General features: G+C 44.9%; 1 protein-coding gene across 1 annotated transcript in view; it reads right to left on the reverse strand.

The window, feature by feature from the left end:
- Positions 1–222: 222 nt before the first annotated feature.
- Positions 223–24,735, reverse strand: part of GRK7 (G protein-coupled receptor kinase 7) — a 60,799-nt gene continuing 36,286 nt past the window's right edge. Inside the window, exons 3-4 of the mRNA XM_075338699.1 lie at positions 23,654–23,922; positions 223–723 (exon numbers count right to left, since the gene is read on the reverse strand). Coding sequence (XP_075194814.1) covers positions 381–723; positions 23,654–23,922 — 612 coding nt within the window. The 3' untranslated portion in view covers positions 223–380. The remainder of the gene's footprint in view (positions 724–23,653; positions 23,923–24,735) is intronic.

The raw sequence follows: 24,735 nt of genomic DNA on the forward strand, positions 1-24,735 counted from the left end.
AGAAATTAATATCACATCATACATAATGTACTTAGACAATAAAAACACCACAAATACCCATTGTCCTGAAGCTTCCTTCTTTTAATAAAAAAACAAACATTTTTGTTAAGAGTTTATAAATGCCGGGACGGTTGTGTAACAAGTCACAATGAAGCAACACACTGAGACTCAAGAGATCTTTTGTAAAAGGTTGCCATCACATAGATGGTCAAGATGGCGGTGGATCTTGAAGCTACCTGTGTCTCAGCGGCTCATAGTTTGTCTGATTTTGAGGCTTGGATGGAATGTACAGTGGGTTGTTTTATGCATCAAATGCTCGGTTGTAGGAATCTGCTTAACGAATATGTCCCATTCTGCCGCTAATATACCATGAAGGCCAACTATATTAGAGTGCATACACCTGACTTTCCCTCTCCGCCACTCATGTATCTCCCAGAGCTTTCTCTGTTTGGGTCATTAAGCTCATCAAATAATCCAGTGTCGATAATCTCCTGCTGCCAGCTAATTGGTATTGCGCCAGTAGCAAACCTCTTGAAGAATTTGGCATCTTTCTCATCAAAGTCAATCCCTCTGATCTCAGAGAAATCAGCTATATCTGCAATGTCCTTGGCATAGACCACAGATGGGTCTGGTACAAATGGAGGGTCCACCATTCCGGCCTCCAGCCTTTGGAAGTTTATCGCTTTAAAGAAGTTATGTTTTCTTGGGTCGTCATCATTGCTTCTGCAAAAGATTACATAACGTCAGTGTAAATAAAAGACAAGTGTCAATGGCTTCGGCAAAAAAAAATACTGTCTGTGGCATAATCACCATGTTTGTATGCTCATCTTTCATGAACATGAATATTATGGTGCAATGGGACAGTTCACTGAGTTTGTCAATTTCCTCTTATATTACTTCTATGATACAACGATATGTTATAGGGGTCGTATGGCCTTCTTGTAGGTCCATTACTTAGTTGATATGAGGACTTTTGTAAGCTCAAGGATGACTTTTTTATTCCTGTATAGTGGTGCCCGGGTGCCAAAATCCCATCCATCTTTCTGGCCTCGGTGGTGATGTTGGAGTGTAAAGCATGTAATTGCTTAAAGGAATTGCCCCCTTTCCGAACACCCCAGTAGAGATAAGTGAACCTTTGGAACTACGATTCGCCAAGTACATTTGAACCTTAAAAAAGTTGGGTTTGTGACCCTGACTTTATTCGAACCTCAATGGAATTCAGTAATTGGGCATTTTGTGGCTACACCCACATGCCGCCAGCCATAAGCAGAACACTTCCGAGGGAGGGTAGGCGGGGTTTGTGTGTGTGTACACTACATCTGATCATTTATTTTACCTCAAGTGTGAGCCGTTCAAACACTGCAAGCGGCTGGCACATGGCTGAGCATCACTCATACTCAAGCACCGTGCCACTCACTTGAGTAGTTTGCACTCGTAACTCACTGGAACTTCGAATCCGAACTTTGTTTTTTTGGAAGTTGTATTCTGAACCCGAACTCCGGACATGGAACCTCAGGTTCACTCACCTCCACACTCCAGTCCCTGGGCGCAGTTTGTTGTGAAAAATCATGCCTTACTCAACATCCTTGGGTCCAATACAGAGTTTCCAATGCTACTCCCAGAATCTGATATTGACTGTAGCACTGACATCATGCTCAGAGGCTCTGCCACTGTAGACGAAACACCCGGCTCACAGACACTGAGCTTACTGATTGGCTGCAGTGCTGTGTTGACATGATTACAGCAGTGTAGCCAAAATCAGATACTGGAAGCAGTCATGGAGTCAGTGCTGAACTCAGGGACAGTGAGTTAAGAGACGGGTTTGTTTTCTCTACCCAACCGTGCTCATGAGCCCATATTTTCTGAAAGGGGACAACCTCTTTAAGGGATATGAATGATTTATGGGATGTGATCACTGCAGGACCAGTGGATGTCACAGGAGTTGTAGAGCAGGACAGGCATGGGATTCAACTCTTCATTCTAAACTTATTTGCTAAGTTTTCCATCAATTTTGTAAAATCCAAGAACACTTCTTTAAAGGGATCCTGTCGTGTAAAAAAAACCACGCTTAACAGCAGATATAGGGTTAATCTGCAGGCTAATAGCATTCTTAACTTGCCCAGCACCGGCACTGAGAGCCCCATTGCCGGGAAGAAATTAACTTTGTTCCTCCTAGCAACGTTCGTCTTCCAGTTATAGCGGCGGCACTGTTGCGGGTGCAGTCACCACTAAGTGTATATTGATTGGTGGCTGCAACCACGCCACCTGCACTGACTGACATCCTACTCTGCATTAGAGGCAGCTTTCAGTCAGTGTGGGTGGTTTGGTTACAGCTACTGCTCACTACACAGTGAGCAGTGACGGAACCCGCGCCGGAGCCACCCCTATGACTGGAAGCCGAATGTTGCCAGGTGGAATAAATTTAATTTCTTCCCGGCAGCGGGGCTGTAAGTGTGGGTGCCAAGCAGATACAGATTGCTATTAACTTGCAGATTAACTCCATATCTGCAGGTTAATTGTATTTTTTCACATGTCAGATTCCCGTTAAACATTTATAGCATATCCAAAGAATATACCTAATAAATCCATGCCCCAGCTTTGGGACTCAATTATCAAGAGAGTCAAGAGAGCTGGAGCCCTGTGACCCTTGTTTGACAAATCACACTTCTCAATTAGTCTATAGTAGTCAATGGAGAGATGGACAATACTATGGAGTGTGACGTAAGAACAGAAGTAGAAAATGTATTGACTACTGACGGCAAGTGAGAAAAGTGATCAATATTGAAAGGCTTGTCCAGCATAAGTAAAATATGCCTGCTTTCTTCCAAAACCAACATCACACCCATTTGAACGTTGTGTATAGTTGTACGTAGCAAAATGTTTTCAGCCTGACACAAATTTAGTTTTTTGCAGTTTGCTGCCTCATTGTTCTTAGATCTTTTAGTCCGATGTTTCTACAGTTGCTGAAGTACAATTATAAGTATATGATAAGTTTTTATTCTTTTACGAATACATCAACTTTATACAAAGACAATATATTTACAGTGTTGTCCCTTATTTTTCAAGACTTGTGGTCTCCACCCTTACACAGGGATATCCGATTCTAGGCCAAATCATGACTGATGACAAGCCATTCTTGTCTAATCAGTACTTGGAGTTTACCACAAATTCTGTGATTTTATTTTTTTATTGTCCACCCTCCTTTTTTGAGGTTTGACCACAGGTTCTTATTGGGATTAAGATCTGGGGAGTTTCTTATTCATTGACCCAATTATTTTAATGTTTTGTTCACTGAGCCACTTAGTTTTCACGTTTGCCTTGTGACATGGTCTCCATCATGCCAAAAAAAAACCCTTCAAGAACAAACTGACATATGGAACGAAGTACAGGAATTGGACTACAGAGGACTGGTAAAGTTATCTTGACTGATGAAGCCCCCTTCAACTGTTTGCGATATCTAGAAGAATGATTGGAGAAGAAAAGATGAGCGCTACCCTGAGTCTTGTGTGACGCCAACAATAAAGGATCCTGAGACCATTCATGTGTGGAGCCACTTTTCAACCATGGAGTCACTCACTCATAACTTCGCCTAAGAACACAGCCATGAATAAAAAATGGTATCTAAACATCCTCCAAGAACAACTTCTCCCAATCATCCAAGAACAGTTTGTGATGAATTGTGCTTTGTCCAGCATGATGGAGACCATGTCACAAGGCAAAAGCTACAGTATAACTAAGTGGCTTGGTGAACAAAACATTAAAATTTGGGGGTCCCTTGCCAGTAAACTCCCTAGATCTCAATCTCATTGAGTACCTATGGTCCATTCTTAAAAAGCGGGCAAACAAACAAAAACTGAAATTGTGATAAACCCCAGAGCACTGATTAGAAAAGAATAAGTTATCATCATTCAGGTTTTGGTCCAGAAGCTGATATCCAGCTGCCAGGGTGAAGGGCAGATATCTTCAAAAATAGGGGACAATGCTGTAAATATTGAGTCTTTCCATAAACTTGATATATTTGTTAAATGAAATCTGTCAGCAGATTTTTGCTATGTAAGCTAAAGACAGCATACTGCAAGGGTTAAAACATAGAATTCAGGGATGCCTGTCTTGTCAAGGTCCGATCTGTTGTTCATTTGCTATATTTGTTTAACCAGCAGGACTCATCTTTGCTCAGACTACACTGTAACGCGTGCGGCAGTCCGCCACACCTCCTGCCGTGATTGACACCTCACTGTCAATGTACAATCTCTATAGAGAGCCTAGTGGGGTGGGGTGGGGCAGCTCTTTGAGCTCTGGTAGATGGCTAAATCTAAACGGCTGCACTCAGTAATCTAAGTGATACATTGTTGGATTCAGGATCTCTTTGCCTGCATCATGCTGCTCTCAGAAGAGGTAGCAAAAACCTGATGATAAAAATTGTAAAACTTATGAAATACTAATAATTGTACTTCAGTGACCATAGAAACATCTAACTAAATAACCTAAGAAACTTAGTAAAAGCCAATTTTTGTCAATCTCAAAACTTTTGGCCATGACTGTAGTATTCCAGCTTAGACCCATTTAGGTCAATTGAGCAGCACTGCCATAGCAGACATAATCCTTTCCAATTCTGGACCAGCTCTTTAAACTACCATACTGACCTCACTTTAGAGTATATTCCCAATTTAGGGTAAAATACCAATTTATCTGTGATGTATTGTATATTTGCTACAAATTAATTTCCATTTTTCCAGAAGAGGTCATTTTTTTTTAATATAACCGAGAACTATATTGATAATTTTTCCAGGATAGTGGAGAGACTGCTGGAAGACATCTTACCACTTAAAGAGGGTCCTATAAATAATTTCTGAAGAGTTGTACACATGGATGCATTCTGGGCATTAGTCCACATTTTGGACTATTGATCTGAGTCCAGGTGGGTTTGAAATCCTTGTTCTCATTACAGCATATACGGATGTTTGGAAAGATTACATTGTTAGCTAGACTCATGGTAAGGAGATAAGGCTGAAGCAATAAGGCGACTATAAGTGGAACTTTACTAACAAAGCCATTCAAATATGACTCTGTTCACACTAGCATCATGCCAGCTATTTAAAATGCAGAATGCGTCATATGAAAGAAGCTGACAACACCCGACAGACTCTGTTGACTTTAAAGGGAACCTGTCAAGAGGCTTTTAGACCCCAAACTAAGATTATCACAGAAAAATACCTATGATATTGATTACATCCATATCTTTGTTTTAAAAAAGCCATAATTTTGTTTAGTAGAAGTCCATCTTCAAATTTTTGTGCACAAGAGCAGAGACTTGGCCTTAAGGCCGCTTTACACGCAGCTCGCTCATGAAATCACCCGCCCCTGTCGTTTGTGCGTCACAGGCAAATCACTGCCCGTGGCGCACAATATCGCTTGGAAGCGTCACACGTACTTACCTTCCTAGCGACGTTGCTGTGGGCGTCAAACAACCTCTTTTTTAAGGGGGAGGTTCGTGCGCCGTCACAGCGACGTCACACAGCGGCCCGCCAAAAGAAGCGGAGGGGTGGAGACGAGCCGCATAAACGACACGCCCACCTCGTTGCTGGCAGGACGCAGGTGGGTTGTTGTTCGTTGTTTCCGGGATGTCACACGTAGCGATGTGTGCTGCTTCAGGAACGACGAACAACCTGCTTCCTACACCAGCAACAATTTTTGGGAAATGAACGACGTGTCAACGATCAAGTGAGTATTTCTGATCGTTAACACTCGCTCATAGGTGTCACACGCAACGACGTCGCTAACGACGCCGGATGTGCGTCACGAATTCTGTGACCCCAACGACATCTCGTTAGCGATGTCGTTGCGTGTAAAGCCCCCTTTAGGCCGGTGTCATACTTGCGATTGCTTCGCGTGTATCTCGCGCAAGTTTCGCGGTGCATCACTCGTCACAGACTCACACTCTGCTCACAGGAGCGGGTCGGTTGCATGCATCTCTGCAACCGACCCACTCCTGTGAGGAGAGTGTGAGTCCGTGACGGGTGATGCACCGCGAAACTCACGCGAGATACACGAGAGGAAATTGCAAGTGTGACACCGGCTTTACACTTACACCTGTTTGGCCTCACTCCATCTTTTCCCACCTGTGTCCGTCCTCCTGTCAGTGACTGACAGCTCCCTCTTATCTGTGACACACTCTCCCGCCTGAAATCTCACGCAATCACTGACATTCCGGAGGGTGCCGCACGCGCAAAAAGGTCCTGCTGACGTTTGAGAGCCGGACTATCGATCTGCATGTGTCGCCCCGGTAATCATGGTGCTTGCGCAACATCTTAGCTTGAAGAGAAAGTCACAGAGGAGAGTAACTGACAGTAGGTGGGCAGGTAAAGACAGAGAGAAGCAGAAGAGCTATAATTGCAGGGATAAGCCTCAGTTACATAAAAAAATGACAATGGATTTACATTAAACGGGGGAATGGACATAATCAATATTACAGGAATGTTCCATAGATGTCGTTAATTTGGGGTCTAATAACCAGGTGACAGGTACTCCTTTAAGGCGGGCTTTGCACGTTGCAACATCGGTAACAATGTGTTACCGATGCTGCAGCGATAGTCCCGCCCCCGTCGCACGTTCGATATCTAGTGAAAGCTGCCGTAGCGATTATTATCGCTACGGCAGCTTTACACGCACATACCTGCCGTGCGACGTCCCTCTGGCCGACGACCCGCCTCCTTCCTTAGGGGGCGGGTCGTGCGGCGTCACAGTGACGTCACACGGCAGGCGGCCAATTGTAGCGGAGGGGCGGAGATGAGCAGGATGTAAACATCCCGCCCACCTCCGTCCTTCTCATTGCAGCCGGCGGCAGGTAAGTTGAAGTTCCTCGCTCCTGCGGCTTCATACACAGCGATGTGTGCTGCCGCAGGAGCGAGGAACAACATCGCACCTGTCGCTGCACCGGCATTATGGAAATGTCGGAGGCTGCAGCGATGATACGATAACGACGCTTTTGCGCTCGTTCATCGTATCATCTAGGATTTACACACTACGACATCGCAAGTGACGCCGGATGTGCGTCACTTTCGATTTGACCCCACCGACATCGCACTTGCGATGTCGTAGTGTGCAAAGCCGCCCTAAGGGGTTATCTCTTCTTCTTAAATAGGCAAATTTGCAATGTGCTTGTAAAATCAAGAAATATTGCAATCTACCTCAAAATAAAATCCTCCCCATTCTCAAAAACAAAGGGATTATTAATTTGATAGTTTACTGCTCATTCCCTAGACTACCGGCCACCTTTGAAGTCTATATGAGGCGCTCAGTCATGAAGGCAAGGAGCACAGCACCTGCATGCTCTTTGCTATCCAGCTTGTTAGCGCTGCTCTGAAGCTGGGCGAATCGTTGGCTTTGACAAGCTTCAGTGCTGCTGAGCTCATCCAATGCTGCATAGGAAAAGCTGTCTCTGCTTGCAGGATATGAGACCACACAGGTTCAAACTATCAGTCATCAGGAGCACACTGCTCCCCTCCCAGAGCGCAGAAAGCTGGGAGGTTGGGGAATAGTGCGCTCCTGAACATAGAAGATTTAAGAACTTCTATAAAGGGTACCTTTGAGTTTTCATCTGAGTGTCTTTAATTTTTATGGAATAATCTCTTTTGCAGTCACTTTTTGGTGAAAGGATTCAACTAGAATATTTTAAGATTGGCAAGTATGATAATCTAGAGGGCAAAAAAAATAATTTCCATTCTGCACTTTGTTGTTCATGGCAGTTCAAAAATCAATTTGGGCCTTTTTAGAAAACTGATAACAGGGACAACAGAGGAGATTTGGGGCTGACTTTGTAACAATGTGGTAAATGGTTGCTTAATTACATTAGTGTACATGTTATTGAACATCCTCCTAAAAAAGTGAAGAACTCTTTATATCCAATTCCAGCTCTGATGTCTCTGCTACTTTACTGCTATTTGTAATTTTGGCCGAGAGGTTGTAGGACTGTTCATGACCAAATATTTTAGTAGCCTATAATTTATTTATTATGCTTTGTTTATATAGCACCATCTTATTCCACAGCACTTTACAGATGTGATCATCAGTGTCGACATTGGAGCTCACAATCTAAACTCCCTATCGGTATATCTGTGTAGGAAAGTAGAGCATCCGGAGTAAACTAGAGCACCCGGAGTAAACCAGAGCACCCGGAGCAGAACAGACACCTAGAAGAAACCATAGCACTCAGAGGAAATCAGACACTCGGAAGAAACGGAAACCAAACACAAGGAGTAAAGCAGAGTACCCAGAGGAAACCAAACACAAGGAGAAAAGCAGAGAACCCAGAGGAAACCAAACACAAGGAGAAAAGCAGAGAACCCAGAGGAAACCAAACACAAGAAGTAAAGCAGAGTACCCAGAAGAAACCAAACACAAGGAGTAAAGCAGAGTACCCAGAAGAAACCAAACACAAGGAGTAAAGCAGAGTACCCAGAAGAAACCAAACACAAGGAGTAAAGCAGAGTACCCAGAGGAAACCAAACACAAGGAGTAAAGCAGAGTACCCAGAGGAAACCAAACACAAGGAGTAAAGCAGAGTACCCAGAGGAAACCAGACACACCCAGAGGATATCAAACACAAGGAGTAAAGCAGAGTTACACAGAGGAAACCAGACACCATTAGGAAACTGGACACCCAGATGAAACCAGACACCCAGAGGAAACCAAACACCCGGAGAAACCAGAGCACCAAGAGGAAACTAGACACTTGGAGGAAACTAGACACCCGAAGGAAACCAGAGCACTCAGAGGAAATCAGAGCACCCAGAAGAATTCAGACACCAAGATGAAACCAGACACCCAGGGAATACCAGGCACCCAAAAGATACCAGACACTTGGAAACCAGATACCTGGAGGAATCCAGACACCTGGAGGAAACCAGAGCACCGAGGGGAAACCAAACACCCGGAGGAAACCAGACATTCGGAGGAAACCAGCGCAAACACTGGGAGAACATACAAACTCCTTGGAGATTTTATACTTTGTGATATTTGAGCCCGAGACCATAAAGGCTACATTGCTAACCACTGAGCCACCATGCTGCCCTAATTTACTATGACAACCATCACCAAAGAGGTTGTCACAGCCTTTCATTTTTTAGATATTGCGTATGGTCTAGGCTTTTTAAATATACTTTATAATTTTGCAAAGTTTGAGGTGTTTATTGGGGATTTTTTTTTGCCATGTAGTACATTTTATTCTTTTTCCTTCTAATGGCAGAGCACTATTATCACAATCAGGGAAAAATCTTGCAAATAAACTCATTTTTTAACCGCCAAAAAAATATATTGTAATTTTTTGTTAAATAAATATGGCTATACAACCCACAACAAAGTATATTAGAAAATAGATTAGATTATGGCATAAAATAGGCATTTAGAATGAAAATTAAACTGTGTTTTGGACCACCCCTTTAAATAGCAAATTTTCCTTCCCATTCAGGATCACATTCTTGCCTACAGAGTGAAAGGGCTTTAAAAGCGACAACCACATTTTTGAGTCACAAAATGCGATCAAACCAGTGATAATTAAACAAAGCCTACTAGACTGTTCATTCATTCAATCATTCATTCTTTTTTTTTTTTTTATTATTATTATTTTATTATTTCTACAGTCATATGAAAACGTTTGGGCACCCCTATTAATGTTAACCCTTTTTCTTTATAACACTTTGGGTTTTTGAAACAGCTATTTCAGTTTCATATATCTAATAACTGATGGACTCAGTAATATTTCTGGATTGAAATGAGGTTTATTGTACTAACAGAAAATGTGCAATCTGCATTTAAACAAAATTTGACCGGTGCAAAAGTATGGGCACCCTTATCAATTTCTTGATTTGAACACTCCTAACTACTTTTTACTGACTTACTAAAGCACTAAATTGGTTTTGTAACATCATTGAGCATTGAACTTCATAGGCAGGTGTATCCAATCATGAGAAAAGGTTTTTAAGGTGGCCACTTGCAAGTTGTTCTCCTATGTGAATCTCCTATGAAGAGTGGCATCATGGGCTCCTCAAAACAACTCTCAAATGATATGAAAACAAAGATTATTCAACATAGTTGTTCAGGGGAAGGACACAAAAAGTTGTCTCAGAGATTTAAACTGTCAGTTTCCACTGTGAGGAACATAGTAAGGAAATGGAAGAACACAGGTACAGTTCTTGTTAAGCCCAGAAGTGGCAGGCCAAGAAAAATATCAGAAAGGCAGAGAAGAATGGTGAGAACAGTCAAGGACAATCCACAGACCACCTCCAAAGACCTGCAGCATCATTTTGCTGCAGATGGTGTCAATGTGCATCGGTCAACAATACAGCGCACTTTGCACAAGGAGAAGCTGTATGGGAGAGTGATGCGAAAGAAGCAGTTTCTGTAAGCACGCCACAAACAGAGTCACCTGAGGTATGCAAAAGCACATTTGGACAAGTCAGTTACATTTTGGAAGAAGGTGTACATGTATTAGTGTTTTTATCCTATTTTTTGCTAAATAAAATTTATTACATTTTATGGAAATTGTACTCCTTTTTGTGTGTATACACATCAGCTTGGTAGACATTTTGGAAGAAGGTCCTGTGGACTGATGAAACAAAGATTGTGTTGTTTGGTCATACAAAAAGGCGTTATGCATGGAGGCAAAAAAACACGACATTCCAAGAAAAGCACTTGCTACGCACAGTAAAATTTGGTGGAGGTTCCATCATGCTTTGGGGCTGTGTGGCCAATGCCGGCACCGGGAATTTTGTTAAAGTTGAGGGTCACATGGATTCAACTCAGTATCAGCAGATTCTTGACAATAATGTGCAAGAATCAGTGACGAAGTTGAAGTTACGCAGGGGATGGATATTTCAGCAAGACAATGATCCAAAACACCGCTCCAAATCTACTCAGGCATTCATGCAGAGGAACAATTACAATGTCCTGGAATGGCCATCCCAGTCCCCAGACCTGAATCTCATTGAACATCAGTGGGATGATTTGAAGCATGCTGTCCATGCTCGGCGACCATCAAACTTAACTGAACTGGAATTGTTTTGTAAACAGGAATGGTCAAATCTACCTTCATCCAGGATCCAGGAACTCATTAAAAGCTACAGGAAGTGACTAGAGGCTGTTATTTTTGCAAAAGGAGGATCTACAAAATATTATTGTCACTTTTATGTTGAGGTGCCCATACTTTTGCACTGGTCAAATTTTGTTTAAATGCGGATTCCACATTTTCTGTTAGTACAATAAACCTCATTTCAATCCAGAAATATTACTCAGTCCATCAGTTATTAGATATATGAAACTGAAATAGGTGTTTCAAAAAAACAAATTGTTATAAAGAAAAAAGGTTAACATTAATAGGGGTGCCCAAACTTTTTCATATGACTGTATTTTATTTTTGTAGCACCATTGATTTCTTGGTGCTGTACATGAGAAGGGTTACATACAAAATACAAATTAAGATGAACAAATTAACAATGACAGACTGGAGCAGAGGAGAGAAGGCTGTGCCCTTGGTGCTTACAGTCTACATGAATTACCTCAAAAGCAATCAATTATGTGAAATTTGTAGTGAATTATAATGGGAATACAATTAATAATTTAAACATGTTTTATTTATTTATTGTTTAATTTAGAAAGGTACAATACTGTACAGACAATCTATTTAAGGCTGCGCGTTTCAGGTCACAGATCCATAGTCTGATACCTACAGCGCCCTCTACTGGAGCACAGACTAAATAAAAAAACTCAAACAATTTACTTGCCGTTGATGAATATTACCTATTTGCCCCCCAGCTATCTTTCTTGATATTCTGTTCTATATGAAAACATAGATAAGTGTATAGTAGACATACAGTATTGTACAAAAGGATTAGGCATATGTGGGAAAAATGCTGCAAGGTAAGAATGGTTTAAAAAATAGAATTGATAATAGTTAATTTATTTTTTTAATTAACAAAATGCAAAATGAATGAACAAAAGAGATATAAATCAGGTCAATATCTGGTGTGACCGCCTTTTAATAGACTATCAGTTCTTAGATACTGTTTATAGTGCACTCCAGTCTTAAACTGTGTGCCCCTGACTGCTGTGCCCCGGTAAAGGGTTACATTTTTGTCCTGTCCCATGCCGTTCCCCTCCCTATTTGTGTTTGTCCAATAATACTTTGCTCCTCCTATCCTCACCCCTCTTATAAAGGAAATCCTGGCTTCTTCCTGCCTCTCCTTGACCTGTGGGCAACTCCTCCCTCCCCTTGCTGAGCTCATGTTTAAGTTATGATATAAATTTTATATATATATATATATATATATATATATATATATATATATATATATATACATATATATATATATATTTTTACAGTTATTAAGTCACAGATGCGACCAATTCTACAGCTTCAAATGAACCTGTCAGGTGCAATATGCACCCTTTACCGTATGCTAATGAGCGCAGGGATTAGTCCCCTGGGCGTTAGTTCCCCTGGCTAGTCGGCTCCATTAGTATGTTACCGTAGTATGTCCCTGTAGGCATGCTAACATGATAATAAGTGTGCAGCGTCAGAGGATGATCTCACTCACCTCTCTGCCGCCATCGCGTCGGACGCTGGATTTCAGCTTAGTATGCATGACACCGGAGTTTCGGTCATGCGCACTATGAAGCCGGGTGTACGTGTCCTGGCTTCAAACTGAAGCAGTGTGCATGACCGAACCTCCAGGGTCATGTGCAATGAGCCAAAATCCAGCATTGGACGCGATGGCGGAAGAGAGGTGAGTGAGATAATCCTCTAACGCTGCACATTCATTAGCATGTTAGCATGCGTACTAACATGTTAATGGAGCCGACTAGCCAGGGGAACTAATGCCCAGGGGACTAATCCCTGCGCTCATTAGCATACGGTAAAAGATCTTTAGAAATACTTTTTCCAAAGATCTCTTGATCTATGCTAGTGTATACAGGGACGGCTAGGCAGGGATTAGTAATACAGAACCGCTCATGGTTCTGGGTGCATATTGCACCTGACAGGTTCCCTTTAATGATTTTCAGAGGCGAAAGCTTATATAGGCAGAAGATCTGGGGTTTGGTCACCAAAATGTTTGGAACAACCTCCCAGCCAAGTTCTTTCAAGCACTGCTGAGACTCCTTAATAGTCCCATGGAATAAGGACAAGAAACAGAATTAACAAACATCCTTTTAGTGGATGGTCACAGCCATAAACATGTTCAGTATTTTTCCAAACTTTAAATATTTCTCAGTGTGCCGCCCCTGCAGCGGTTGAACCGCTCAGATCCGGTGTCGCTGCTGTGGCTCGAGGGTCTCCGGACCCGGGGGTTTGCGGCCACTCAAATGTAAAAAGGGGGACTGTGAGGTAAATCCGGAGATATGACGATAAATCATGATATTCAAGTTATGTCAGGAAGCCCTCTCCTGGTGTCACCCCCCCTTTCCTTCACACAACTCCTTCAATCAGAAAATTTACCACAGGGATAAACGGTTTGTTTAGCAGATAGGTGTCAAAGGAACTGGTCTGTGTTCCACTTACACCTCCATGGCCATCTCCTGTGATATGGAGATTAGGTGATGTGGGAACAAAGGACACAGGATGACTCCCTGCCGTCACCCTGTAACAAGAGTTGTATCTCATTAGCAAGGCTATGGAACTAGCTAGACAGAACGACTCCAGTAAAAAATGGTTCATATCTCGCAAGCCATATTTCCGATAAATACGGCAACCATAAAAATGGTGTCTCCGCATGCGGACGATGCCGGCACACCCTTTTTATGGGAGCAGGACATTGGGAAATGCCCCAGGCGTGATATCAGCCAATGGGGAACTGGCAGGCAGGTCATGAGTCCCCTCGTTCTGTAGCTAAATTCATAACTGTCACAATGAGAGCATTGGCGTCCGCCTACGACGCTCCCAGGCAAAGTTATGGCCCATATTCCATGTTGTGGATTGTCCATAACTCAAGCCAGGGGTGGAGCAGTGCTCCCTCTGAGGTCACTAAGGTAGGAGGGGACCTGGATTTGCCCAGGTTGATAACCCTACTTCGGCCATTTTCCAGGGTTCTTTTCGCTGGGGGCACGTGTAGGAAACATCTGTGGGAAGGATCCTAGAAACCTGGGTACAGCGCCCCCCTGTGGCCAGACGCAACAAGGTAACTGCTGGAACTGTGTATGCCTGTTTGTAACCCATGCTTTGATTGTAACTGTACTCTGACATATGTATATTCTGTAGATTCCCTATTGTATATATTGTAGTTTCTAGTGTGCTTTAGGCTGATTAAATTATATAATTAATCTTGGGCTGTTCTGTTATCTCGATCTTGAATCCCACGTCTGTGTGTTCGGCTAATAGTTACCGTAAATCGGTTGGTGGCAGCGAATTGTGCCAAGGATTATTGTGGGGAGGCCAGTGAGATTCGGGGAGATTTTATATATTCCGCCCGCGGAGGTCGGGGGAATATATACCTTACTCTCACCGGGGACCCTTCAATAATCGGCATAAGTAGTATAGCGGCCTCCTTGCTTATGGTCGGGCAATTCCATAATTGGCCTGACTATAAGAGGGGCGCTAGAGAGCGCGTCACGTGCTCTGTCTGTCGGTCGGGAGGTATAAAGGAGGGGTGACCCCCACTTGTTACCCCCCGATTGTGACGTACTGGTAGCCAGCGCGGGGGGATTTCTGAGTGACCCCCCCCCGGTGGTTTGTGACAGGGACTATTTACAGGGGATGAGAGTTCGTGACGCCACCCGTGGTTCGCGGTAAAGGAGTACCTTGGCTGCCGATGGGAATACCCTGGGGAGATGGAGTGGGGCAGCCAGATGACGTTCCCTCCACGGGTAGGGGAGGCCCTTGGACTCTAGATGATGGTAGAGCGGGGGTGTGCAGGGATGGTTGGAAGCAGGGGAAGACCATGTACTCACTCAGGCAGTATCGGTGATGGTGCGACTGCAAAGCAGACTCTAACAACAAGGTGAACTAAGTCTCTGGGTTCCGCTGCCCTTTTGGGGGAGCCCGTCTGGGTATCCGTCCCCTTTAGTACTGCCGGGTGATCCGGAGCCTGCCTCCGTGCACAAATTGAAAGTGTTCTGGTGGCCCGTAGGCTTAAAGCTGTCTGGGCCACGCTCCCTCCTTTTCGGTAGTGGAGCTGTGCTCTCAAGGGCTCACGCATGGAATTTCTGTGGGCTGCTTGGGTTGGAAAGCCCTATCCCCCTCGTTGCGCTAGTGCCCCTGATCTCTGAGCTTCTTGGGGACAGTCCATAAAGTCACTATCCTCAACAGGTTAATTTCCGGGTTGCCTGAAGCTACTCTCCGACTTAGGGTCCTGTACCCTGCCGTGCTTTCGAACCCGGACCGGTTATTAGACTCAGATGCCTCCCATCCTCCAAGACCAGGTCTAGGCACCCAGCCTCAATACCCTGTGACAGGGTATCTGACTCCTCCGGGACTAGACCACCGTCTGTGACCCACCCTGCCACAAACAGGGAGACACACACTCCCCAGCTCCTCACTTCTCGAGGGCTACCACTCAACTCTCCCTGGGAGCTCCAACTCCCAGTTTCCTCTCTTTTTGCTCCCCTGGAGCCGACTGCTCTGTCACCTCTCACCAGTCTGCCTGACCCCTAGGTGGGCGGCCCTATTCCAGCTCAGCAGCCCACTGGTGTGCCTTACAGGGTGTGGTGTGAGGTGTGGTTGGAATTTTGAATGATGATGGAGGCAGTACCACAGGTTGGGAACCCAGAAACATGAGGGGGTTGAATACTGCACCAAAGAGCAGAAAGTGCAGTACCCTGTGATGCCCTGAATAGTCCAGGGGTGTCACATCAGCATCAAGGCACAAATGGCTGTTTTATGGGAACAGCCAGACTCCTGGTAAAGTAAAGGTACTTTTACACTGCGTTCCTCTCCTCGTTCCATGGTTCCGTCAGGGCTGCCATCCGAACCCCCAGTAAAGCAGGGCTTTGGCATATGCGCAGATGGAGCCACTATCTATAATGATGAAGATGGAGTCACCGTGTGGTCTGTCGTGCACCTTTTTAGGAGATACAGTGCCTACAAGTAGTATTCAACTTCCTGCAGATTTAGCAGGTTTACACATTCGGAATTAACTTGGCATTGTGACATTTGGACTGTAGATCAGCCTGGAAGTGTGAAATGCACTGCAGCAAAAAAGAATATTATTTCTTTTTTTATTTTTTTTTTTAAATTGTGAAAAGTTTATTCAGAGGGTCATTTATTATTCAACCCTTCAAACCACCAGAATTCTGTTTGGTTCCCCTAAAGTATTAAGAAGTATTTCAGGCACAAAGAACAATGAGCTTCACATATTTGGATTAATTATCTCTTTTTCCAGCCTTTTCTGACTAATTAAGACCCTCCCCAAACTTGTGAACAGCACTCATACTTGGTCAACATGGGAAAGACAAAGGAGCATTCCAAGGCCATCAGAGACAAGATCGTGGAGGGTCACAAGGCTGGCAAGGGGTACAAAACCCTTTCCAAGGAGTTGGGCCTACCCGTCTCCACTGTTGGGAGCATCATCCGGAAGTGGAAGGCTTATGGAACTACTGTTAGGCTTCCACGGCCTGGACAGCCTTTGAAAGTTTCCACCTGTGCCGAGGCCAGGCTTGTCCGAAGAGTCAAGTCTAATCCAAGGACAACAAGGAAGGAGCTCCGGGAAGATCTCATGGCAGTGGGGACATTGGTTTCAGTCAATACCATAAGTAACGTACTCCACCACAATGGTCTCCGTTCCAGACGAGCCCGTAAGGTACCTTTACTTTCAAAGCGTCATGTCAAGGCTCGTCTACAGTTTGCTCATGATCACTTAGAGGACTCTGAGACAGACTGGTTCAAGGTTCTCTGGTCTGATGAGACGAAGATCGAGATCTTTGGTGCCAACCACACACGTGACATTTGGGGACTGGATGGCACTGCATACGACCCCAAGAATACCATCCCTACAGTCAAGCATGGTGGTGGCAGCATCATGCTGTGGGGCTGTTTCTCAGCCAAGGGGCCTGGCCATCTGGTCCGCATCCATGGGAAGATGGATAGCATGGCCTACCTGGAGATTTTGGCCAAGAACCTCCGCTCCTCCATCAAGGATCTTAAGATGGGTCGTCATTTCATCTTCCAACAAGACAACGACCCAAAGCACACAGCCAAGAAAACCAAGGCCTGGTTCAAGAGGGAAAAAATCAAGGCGTTGCAGTGGGCTAGTCAGTCTCCTGACCTTAACCCAATTGAAAACTTGTGGAAGGAGCTCAAGATTAAAGTCCACATGAGACACCCAAAGAACCTAGATAACTTGGAGAAGATCTGCATGGAGGAGTGGGCCAAGATAACTCCAGAGACCTGTGCCGGCCTGATCAGGTCTTATAAAAGATGATTATTAGCTGTAATTGCAAACAAGGGTTATTCCACAAAATATTAAACCTAGGGGTTGAATAATAATTGACCCACACTTTTATGTTTTAAATTTATTAAAATTTAACTGAGCAACATAACTTGTTGGTTTGTAAGATTTATGCATCTGTTAATAAATCCTGCTCTTGTTTGAAGTTTGCAGGCTCTAACTTATTTGCATCTTATCAAACCTGCTAAATCTGCAGGGGGTTGAAGACTACTTGTAGGCACTGTATATGCTTACTGGTGGCGGACTCCGAGACGCAGTCTACTATGTGTGGGAGTCCGCCTTCAGTAAGCGTATAATTCTGAAAATGGTGCACGACAGACGACACGGTGATTCCGTCTGCACCATTATAGCCAGTGGCCCCGTTACCTCATATGTCCGAGTCCCGTTTTGCGGAGGGGTAGGATGGAAGACCCGACAGGACCAAAGAACGAGGAGAGGAAGGCAGTATGAAAGCACCCTTACTTTGCTGGGAGTCTGGCTGTTCCCATTAAGCTGTGTATTAGTGTTCTTCAGCCATTTGTGCCTTGATGTTGAGATATATCTAAAGTATAGAAAAATCCTGAAGAGGTTTATGGCTATGACCAACCTCCATCCATTAAAAGGGTGTTTGATAAATCTGTTTCTTGTCTTTATTGCATGGGACTATTAAGGAGACTCAGCAGTCTTTGAAAGACCTCTGCTGGGAGGTTGCTCCAAACATTTTGGTGACCTAACCTCAGATCTTCTGTGTATATACAAGTAGGCTTGCACAATCTCTTCTTGTAATCCCACAGAGACTTGATGACTTTGGGCTCTGTGCGGGTCATAGCATCACTTTGAGGACTCCTTGTTCTTCTTTACTCTGAAGATAGTTCTTAGTGATATTGGCTACTTGTTTTGGGTTGTTGTCCTGCAGCAGAATAACTAAGGAGCCAATCAGATGTCTCCCTGATGGTATTAAATTGATGGACAAGAATCTGCTTGTATTTCTCAGCATTGAAGACACCTTTAATCCTGACTAAACTCTTAACTACGCTTACTGAAATGCAGCCACAGACCTTCCACCATGCTTCACTGTTGCCTGCAGGAACTCATTATTGTACCACTCCCCAGTCCTTCACAAACAGTTTTCTGTTACAGCCAAATATATCCCATTTTGACTCTAGAGTGCCTGCTGCCAGTTTTCTGCATCCATGTTTCTGTTTTCATGCATAGTTGACTCGCTTGTTTTCATGCTAAATGGTTTTACTCAGTCCTTCTCTGAAAACCACTTCTGGACAGACTTTTCAGAACAGTCAAAGGGTTAAGCCTGCTTTACACCAGGCAATCTATCGTGCAATAGATCGTCGGGGTCACGGTTTTTGTGACGCACATCCGGCATCGCTGGCGATGCCGGCCTGTGTGACACCTCCTAGCGACGCAGTATCGCTCACAAATCGTGAGTCGGGTACTGCTCGTTAGGTTCCATAATATCGGTTACTTTAGTTGACCATCGTTTCCGTGGTAGCACACGTCGCTCCGTGTGACACCACGGGAACGATGAGCAGCTCACCTGCCTCCCGCGGCCGCCGCCGTCTCTATGTGGAAGGAAGGAGGTGGGCGGGATGTTTACATCCTGCTCATCTCCGCCCCTCCGCTTCTATTGGCCGGCGGCCGTGTGACGTCGCTGTGACGCCGAACGTCCCTCCCACTCCAGGAAGTGGACGTTCGCCGCCCACAGCGAGGTCGCACGAGAGGTAAGTATGTGTGACGGGGGTTACTACCTTTGTGCGACACGGGCAGCGATTTGCCCGTGACGCAAAAAGGACGGGGGCGGGTATGATCGATTGTGAAATCGCACAATCGGTCGTACCGTGTAAAGCAGGCTTAAGTCTGGTCCCATCTACAGTCGTAAATGTTGCCCATTTCATGGTACTTCAAAGGATCTTGAACAGCTCATCTTGAAACCCCAGTCTGCTTTGAAATCTTTGGCCGTGAAACCTAACTGATGGGAGATCGTGTCTATGATCTGTGAAATGAAACTGTCTTCTGTAACCTCAATTTTGAAATTAAACTGTCCTTAACAACCTCATCTTGACCTCAATTGATACAAATAAAGTATGAACACTTCTAGTTTTGGAAGCATTTTTCCCACACCTGCCTAAGGCCTCTTTCACGCGTCCTTGTCTCCTTTTCCTCACGTGCCGGAGACACAGGCACACGTAGACCCATTAAAATCAATGGGTCTGCGCTCACGTGCGTGTTCTACCATGGACCGTGTGTACGTGTGGAGCATACGTGTGTCCGTGTGCTCCACACGTCAACATGTCCGGTTTTTTTCCGGCATCACGGGTGTCACACAGAACGCAAACGGACCACACGGAGGTGTACCGTGTGACACGCGCCGGAGAAAACACACGTGTTTGAGAGAAAAAAAAACTTTACTCACCTTCTCCAGCCCTCCTGTCTCTACCGCTGCTGTCACTTGCTTCCAACCGCCGTTCATTATGCTCATTGCATATTCACTTCACTGCGGCCGGAAGCAGCAGCAGCGGGGAGTCGGCAGGACCGGAGACCGAAGATCAGCACCACGGACAGCGACTCCAGGGACAGGTGAGCAGAAAGTTCCCGTTCTCCATGTGTTATCACAGATAACACACGGAGAACACACGGAGGACACACGTAGGCCATAAACACGGCTCACGGAGGGCAAAACGCACCTCTGACACGTCCGTGAAAACTGTGCGTGGTTTTTCACGAACGTGTGAAAGAGGCCTAAAACATATGCACAGTACAGTATTTGGCACCACTTACTTTGGAAATGAGTTTGCAGGTAAAGATCCAACCTGTCTGAACTGAAGTCAGTCTGTTCTCAAAGACATGAGAATTTAGCACCTTTTGTCAAAGTGGGAGAGATCCTCATGCTTACTGCCAGGTCAGACAAGCTATGCTGGGGAAATTTTGATTTAATTTCTCTGTTGCTGTGGTGCACTGTATGCCTTGGTCCTCGCTTTGACTTCCGGGTTCCTGGGCAATTAGAGACGCTAACACGCATCGCAATCTGTTTCTATGACGGCGCTGCTGGTTTGCGTCTCACCACCTGGAATTTGGCGGTCACATGATGAGGGATGGATCAGGTGATTACAGCGCCGGATTACACGGCCACAGTGCATGCGTTATTAGGCCCCAGCTGGATCTAATTTTTTAATCCACGGCAGTATAAAAGAGCGGCATTGTCACTCCCTTCTGACACAATCCCTGAGGAAGTCACGTGAACGAAATGCGCGTCGGACTTAAGAGGCGAGCTGGGAGTGAATATACATCTGGTCACGTCCAGATATGCAGTTTGTATCCATTTATTGGGGCACTATTACTTTTAGTACTGTAGGCATTTGGCTTCTAATGGTCTATTGGCAGGCAGTGTCTCTGGTGGGTTAATTTTGTGGACTAATCCCTTCACTACACTAAGGGTGTATTTACACCCTAGTTACCCATATAATACTTGGGATCACTAACAGCTAATTCTATATAATTGTGCTGGTGCCATGCTTTGGGTTGCTTTAGGGTGATTTTTTTCTGCATACCCTCCCAGTAGCCCCTTTTTGTGAGTGTTTTTTTGCATTGGAGACTCCATTATTTTAACCATTAATTGTATTTTTTTAATCTAAATGTTAATAAAAATTATTTAAAAAAAATAAAAAATGATTCTTCTATAAGATATATCCTCTTGAAGTCATTGTTTCTTCTGGGAGGTCATCCCACAGGAAGCATTTTGAGTCTAATTCAGGTCAGACAAGCTGTTGACAAAATTGTCCAATCTTCTTCAAGAAAACTGGGACATATTCATCCATGTTACAGCAATGTATCCATAAAAACCAAATGAAATATGGATGTTCTGTATGGGATCCGATTTTTTTTGTGCACCCATAGACATGAATGTACGAATGAATGAATGTTTTTCCACTGGACTATCCATCTGGGTGCTCTCCAATTTTTACTGAGACATCAATCTTTTGTATAATACGTTCAACGAGCTCTAAATCTGATATCTACGACAGGGAATCTGGCTATACTATGTGGAAATCACACTGTCTAGTTGGATTCATACATCCAAAATACACGATCCGAGTACAGACTGTATTGTACAGACTGGCCTTTGAGGCTATTGCGTTTCGGTCAGCAGACCTGCATTCAATCCATGTATGACGGTCTGTACTTGGACCTTTAATGTCGGATTTGTGAAGCCAGCCTGATAGTCTGTCTAAAGCGGGCTTTACACACTACGACATCGCTAATGCGAACTCGTTGGGGTCACGGAATTGGTGACGCACATCCGGCCGCATTAGCGATGCGAATGCGTGTGACACCTATGAGAGATTTTGCATCGTTGCGAACGTAACGAAGTTGTTCCTCGTTCCTGTGGCAGCACACATCACTCCGTGTGACACCGCAGGAACGAGGAAGCTCTCCTTACCTGCCTCCCGGCCGCTATGCGGAAGGAAGGAGGTGGGCGGGATGTTACGTCTCGCTCATCTCCGCCCCTCTGCTTCTATTGGGCGGCGGTTCAGTGACGCAGCTGTGACGTCGCTGTGATGCTGAACGAACCGCCCCCTTAGAAAGGAGGCGGTTCGCCAGTCACAGCGACGTCGCCGGGCAGGTAAGTAGTGTGACGGGTCTGGGCGATGTTGTGTGGCACGGGCAACGATTTGCCCGTGTCGCACAACAGATGGGGGCAGGTACCCACGCTAGCGATATTGGTACCGATATCGCAGCGTGTAAAGCGGCCTTTAGTGTCATTTAGAAGCAATTTTTTTGAATACTCGAATATTGTGCTCTCCAAGCACAATGACTACTTCATTATAACAAGTGATGGGAATCACGGATTAGTGATCTCCACCATCAATTAAAAACTGATAGCTTATACTAGCAATATGCTATTGATATATTTACTGAGATTCTTTTTATAGTATACACAGGTTTGAGAGCAATTCTAAGTGGCACACATGAGGGTTAGCTCTCCGGTTCTTTTGTTGGTCTTATGCGGGCGTCACACGGTACGCTATATCGGGCGATATGTCGGGGTCACGTCGTTAGTGACGCACACCCGGCATCGTCAGACATATCGTACCGTGTGACACCTCGGAACGACTGTGAACGAGCAAAAATACGTTGCTCGTTGACACATCGTTCATTTTCAAAAAGTGGTTTCTCCTTCTGTTCTGGTTGTTCGTCGTTCCCGTGGCAGCACACATCGCTCTGTGTGACACCACGGGAACGACGAACACAGCTTACCTGCGGCCGCCGGCAATGCGGAAGGAAGGAGGTGGGCGGGATGTTTACGTCCCACTCATCTCCGCCCCTCCGCTTCTATTGGCCGGCGGCTGTGTGACGTCGCTGTGACGCCGAACATCCCTCCCCCTTCAGGAAGAGGATGTTCACCGCCCACAGCGAGGTCGTCCGGCAGGTAAGTACGTGTGATGGGGGTAAACGACTTTGTGCGCCACGGGCAACAAATTGCCTGTGACGCACAAACGACGGAGGCGGGTGTGATCGCTTATGCGATCGCACGATTTATCATCCCGTGTGACGCCCGCATTAAGCGGGCTTTACACGCTACGTTATATCTAACGAGATGTCGGCGGGGTCACGTCGTAAGTGACGCACATCCGGCACCGTTAGTGATATCGTAGCGTGTGACAGCTATGAACGAGCAGAAATACTCACCTTCTCGTTCATCGTTGACACGTCGCTCATTTTCTAAAAATCGAATGTCTGGTTGTTCAATGTTCCCGAGGCAGCGCACATCTCTCCGTGTGACACCCTGGGAACGATGAACACAGCTTACCTGCGTCCCGCCGGCAATACTGAAGGAAGGAGGTGGGCGGGATGTTTATGTCCCGCTCATCTCCGCCCCTTCGCTTCTATTGGCCGGCCGCTGTGTGACGTCGCTGTGACGCCGAACGTCCCTCCCCCTTCAGGAAGTGGATGTTTGCCGCCCACAGCGAGGTCGTTTGGAAGGTAAGTACGTGTGACGGGGGGTTACAGCATTGTGCGACATGGGCACCAAATTGCCCGTGCCGCACAAATAATGGGGGCGGGTGCGATCGAAAATGTGATCGCACGACATATTGAAACGTGTAAAGCAGGCTTTAGAATGCAATATCTCGAGATTACAGGACCCTTTGTTACCCATGAACAGAGTAACTGTGACATATTGTGCCCTGTTTTATAACTATACAGTGGTCATGTATTTTGAATCTCACCTGCTTCCAAGACGCTGCTCAGGCTTCTTGGCGAGCAATAGTCTACATATTTCCTTTGACTCGGCCGTAAAATTTGGATGGTTAAAAACAACATCTTCTTCCAATGTCCTGCGTTTCAGCTCATCCTTACTTTTATCCTTTGGATCTCTGAATGGCGTGTGGCCTGCAACCATTTCATATATAGTGCAGCCCACTGAAAACCAGTCAACTGGATATAGGTAACTTTCATCCTTTAACATCTCGGGTGCCATGTAGCCATTAGTGCCAGCCTACAACACACAGAGAAAGCACATGTAAGAACAGACATTGAGGATATGCCATATTACATAATACACAACAATATAATACATACAGTTGTGCTTAAAAGTTTACATACCCAGGAAGATTTTTTGCTTTCTTGGCCTTTTTTCAGAGAATATGAATTATAACACAAAATCTTTTTTTCCACTCCTAGTTAGTGGTTGGGTGAAGCCATTTATTGTCAAACTACTGTTTTATGTATTTTTAAATCATAATGACAACAAAAAACATCCAAATGACCCTGATCAGAAGTTCACATACCCCAGTTCTTAATACCATGTATTGCCCCCTCTAACATCAATAACAGCTTGAAATCTTTGGTGGTAGTTGTGGATGAGGCTCTATATTTTCTCAGATGGTGAAGCTGCCCATTCTTTTTGGCAAAAAGCCTGTAGTTCCTGTAAATTCCTGGGCTTTCTTACATGAACTGCTTGTTTGAGTTCTCCCTAAAGTGGCTCAATGATATTGAGGTCAGGAGACTGAGATGGCCACTCCAGAACCCTCACTTTTGTTCTGCTGTAGACAATGACAGCTTGACTTGGCCTTGTGTTGTGGATCATTATCATGTTGGAACATCCAAGTACATCCCTTGCTCAGGTTCCGGGCTGATGAGTGCAAATTTGCCTCCAGTATTTGCTGATAATGTGCTGCATTCATCTTTCTTTCAACTTTGACCAAGTTTCCTGTGCCTTTGTAGCTCACACATGTATCCCCACATCATCAGTGATCCTCCTCCAAGCTTTACAGTAGGAACAGTGTTCCTTTCATCTTAGGCCTTGTTG

The sequence above is a fragment of the Anomaloglossus baeobatrachus genome, chromosome 3 (genome assembly GCF_048569485.1).
Source record: "Anomaloglossus baeobatrachus isolate aAnoBae1 chromosome 3, aAnoBae1.hap1, whole genome shotgun sequence".
NCBI lineage: Eukaryota > Metazoa > Chordata > Amphibia > Anura > Aromobatidae > Anomaloglossus > Anomaloglossus baeobatrachus.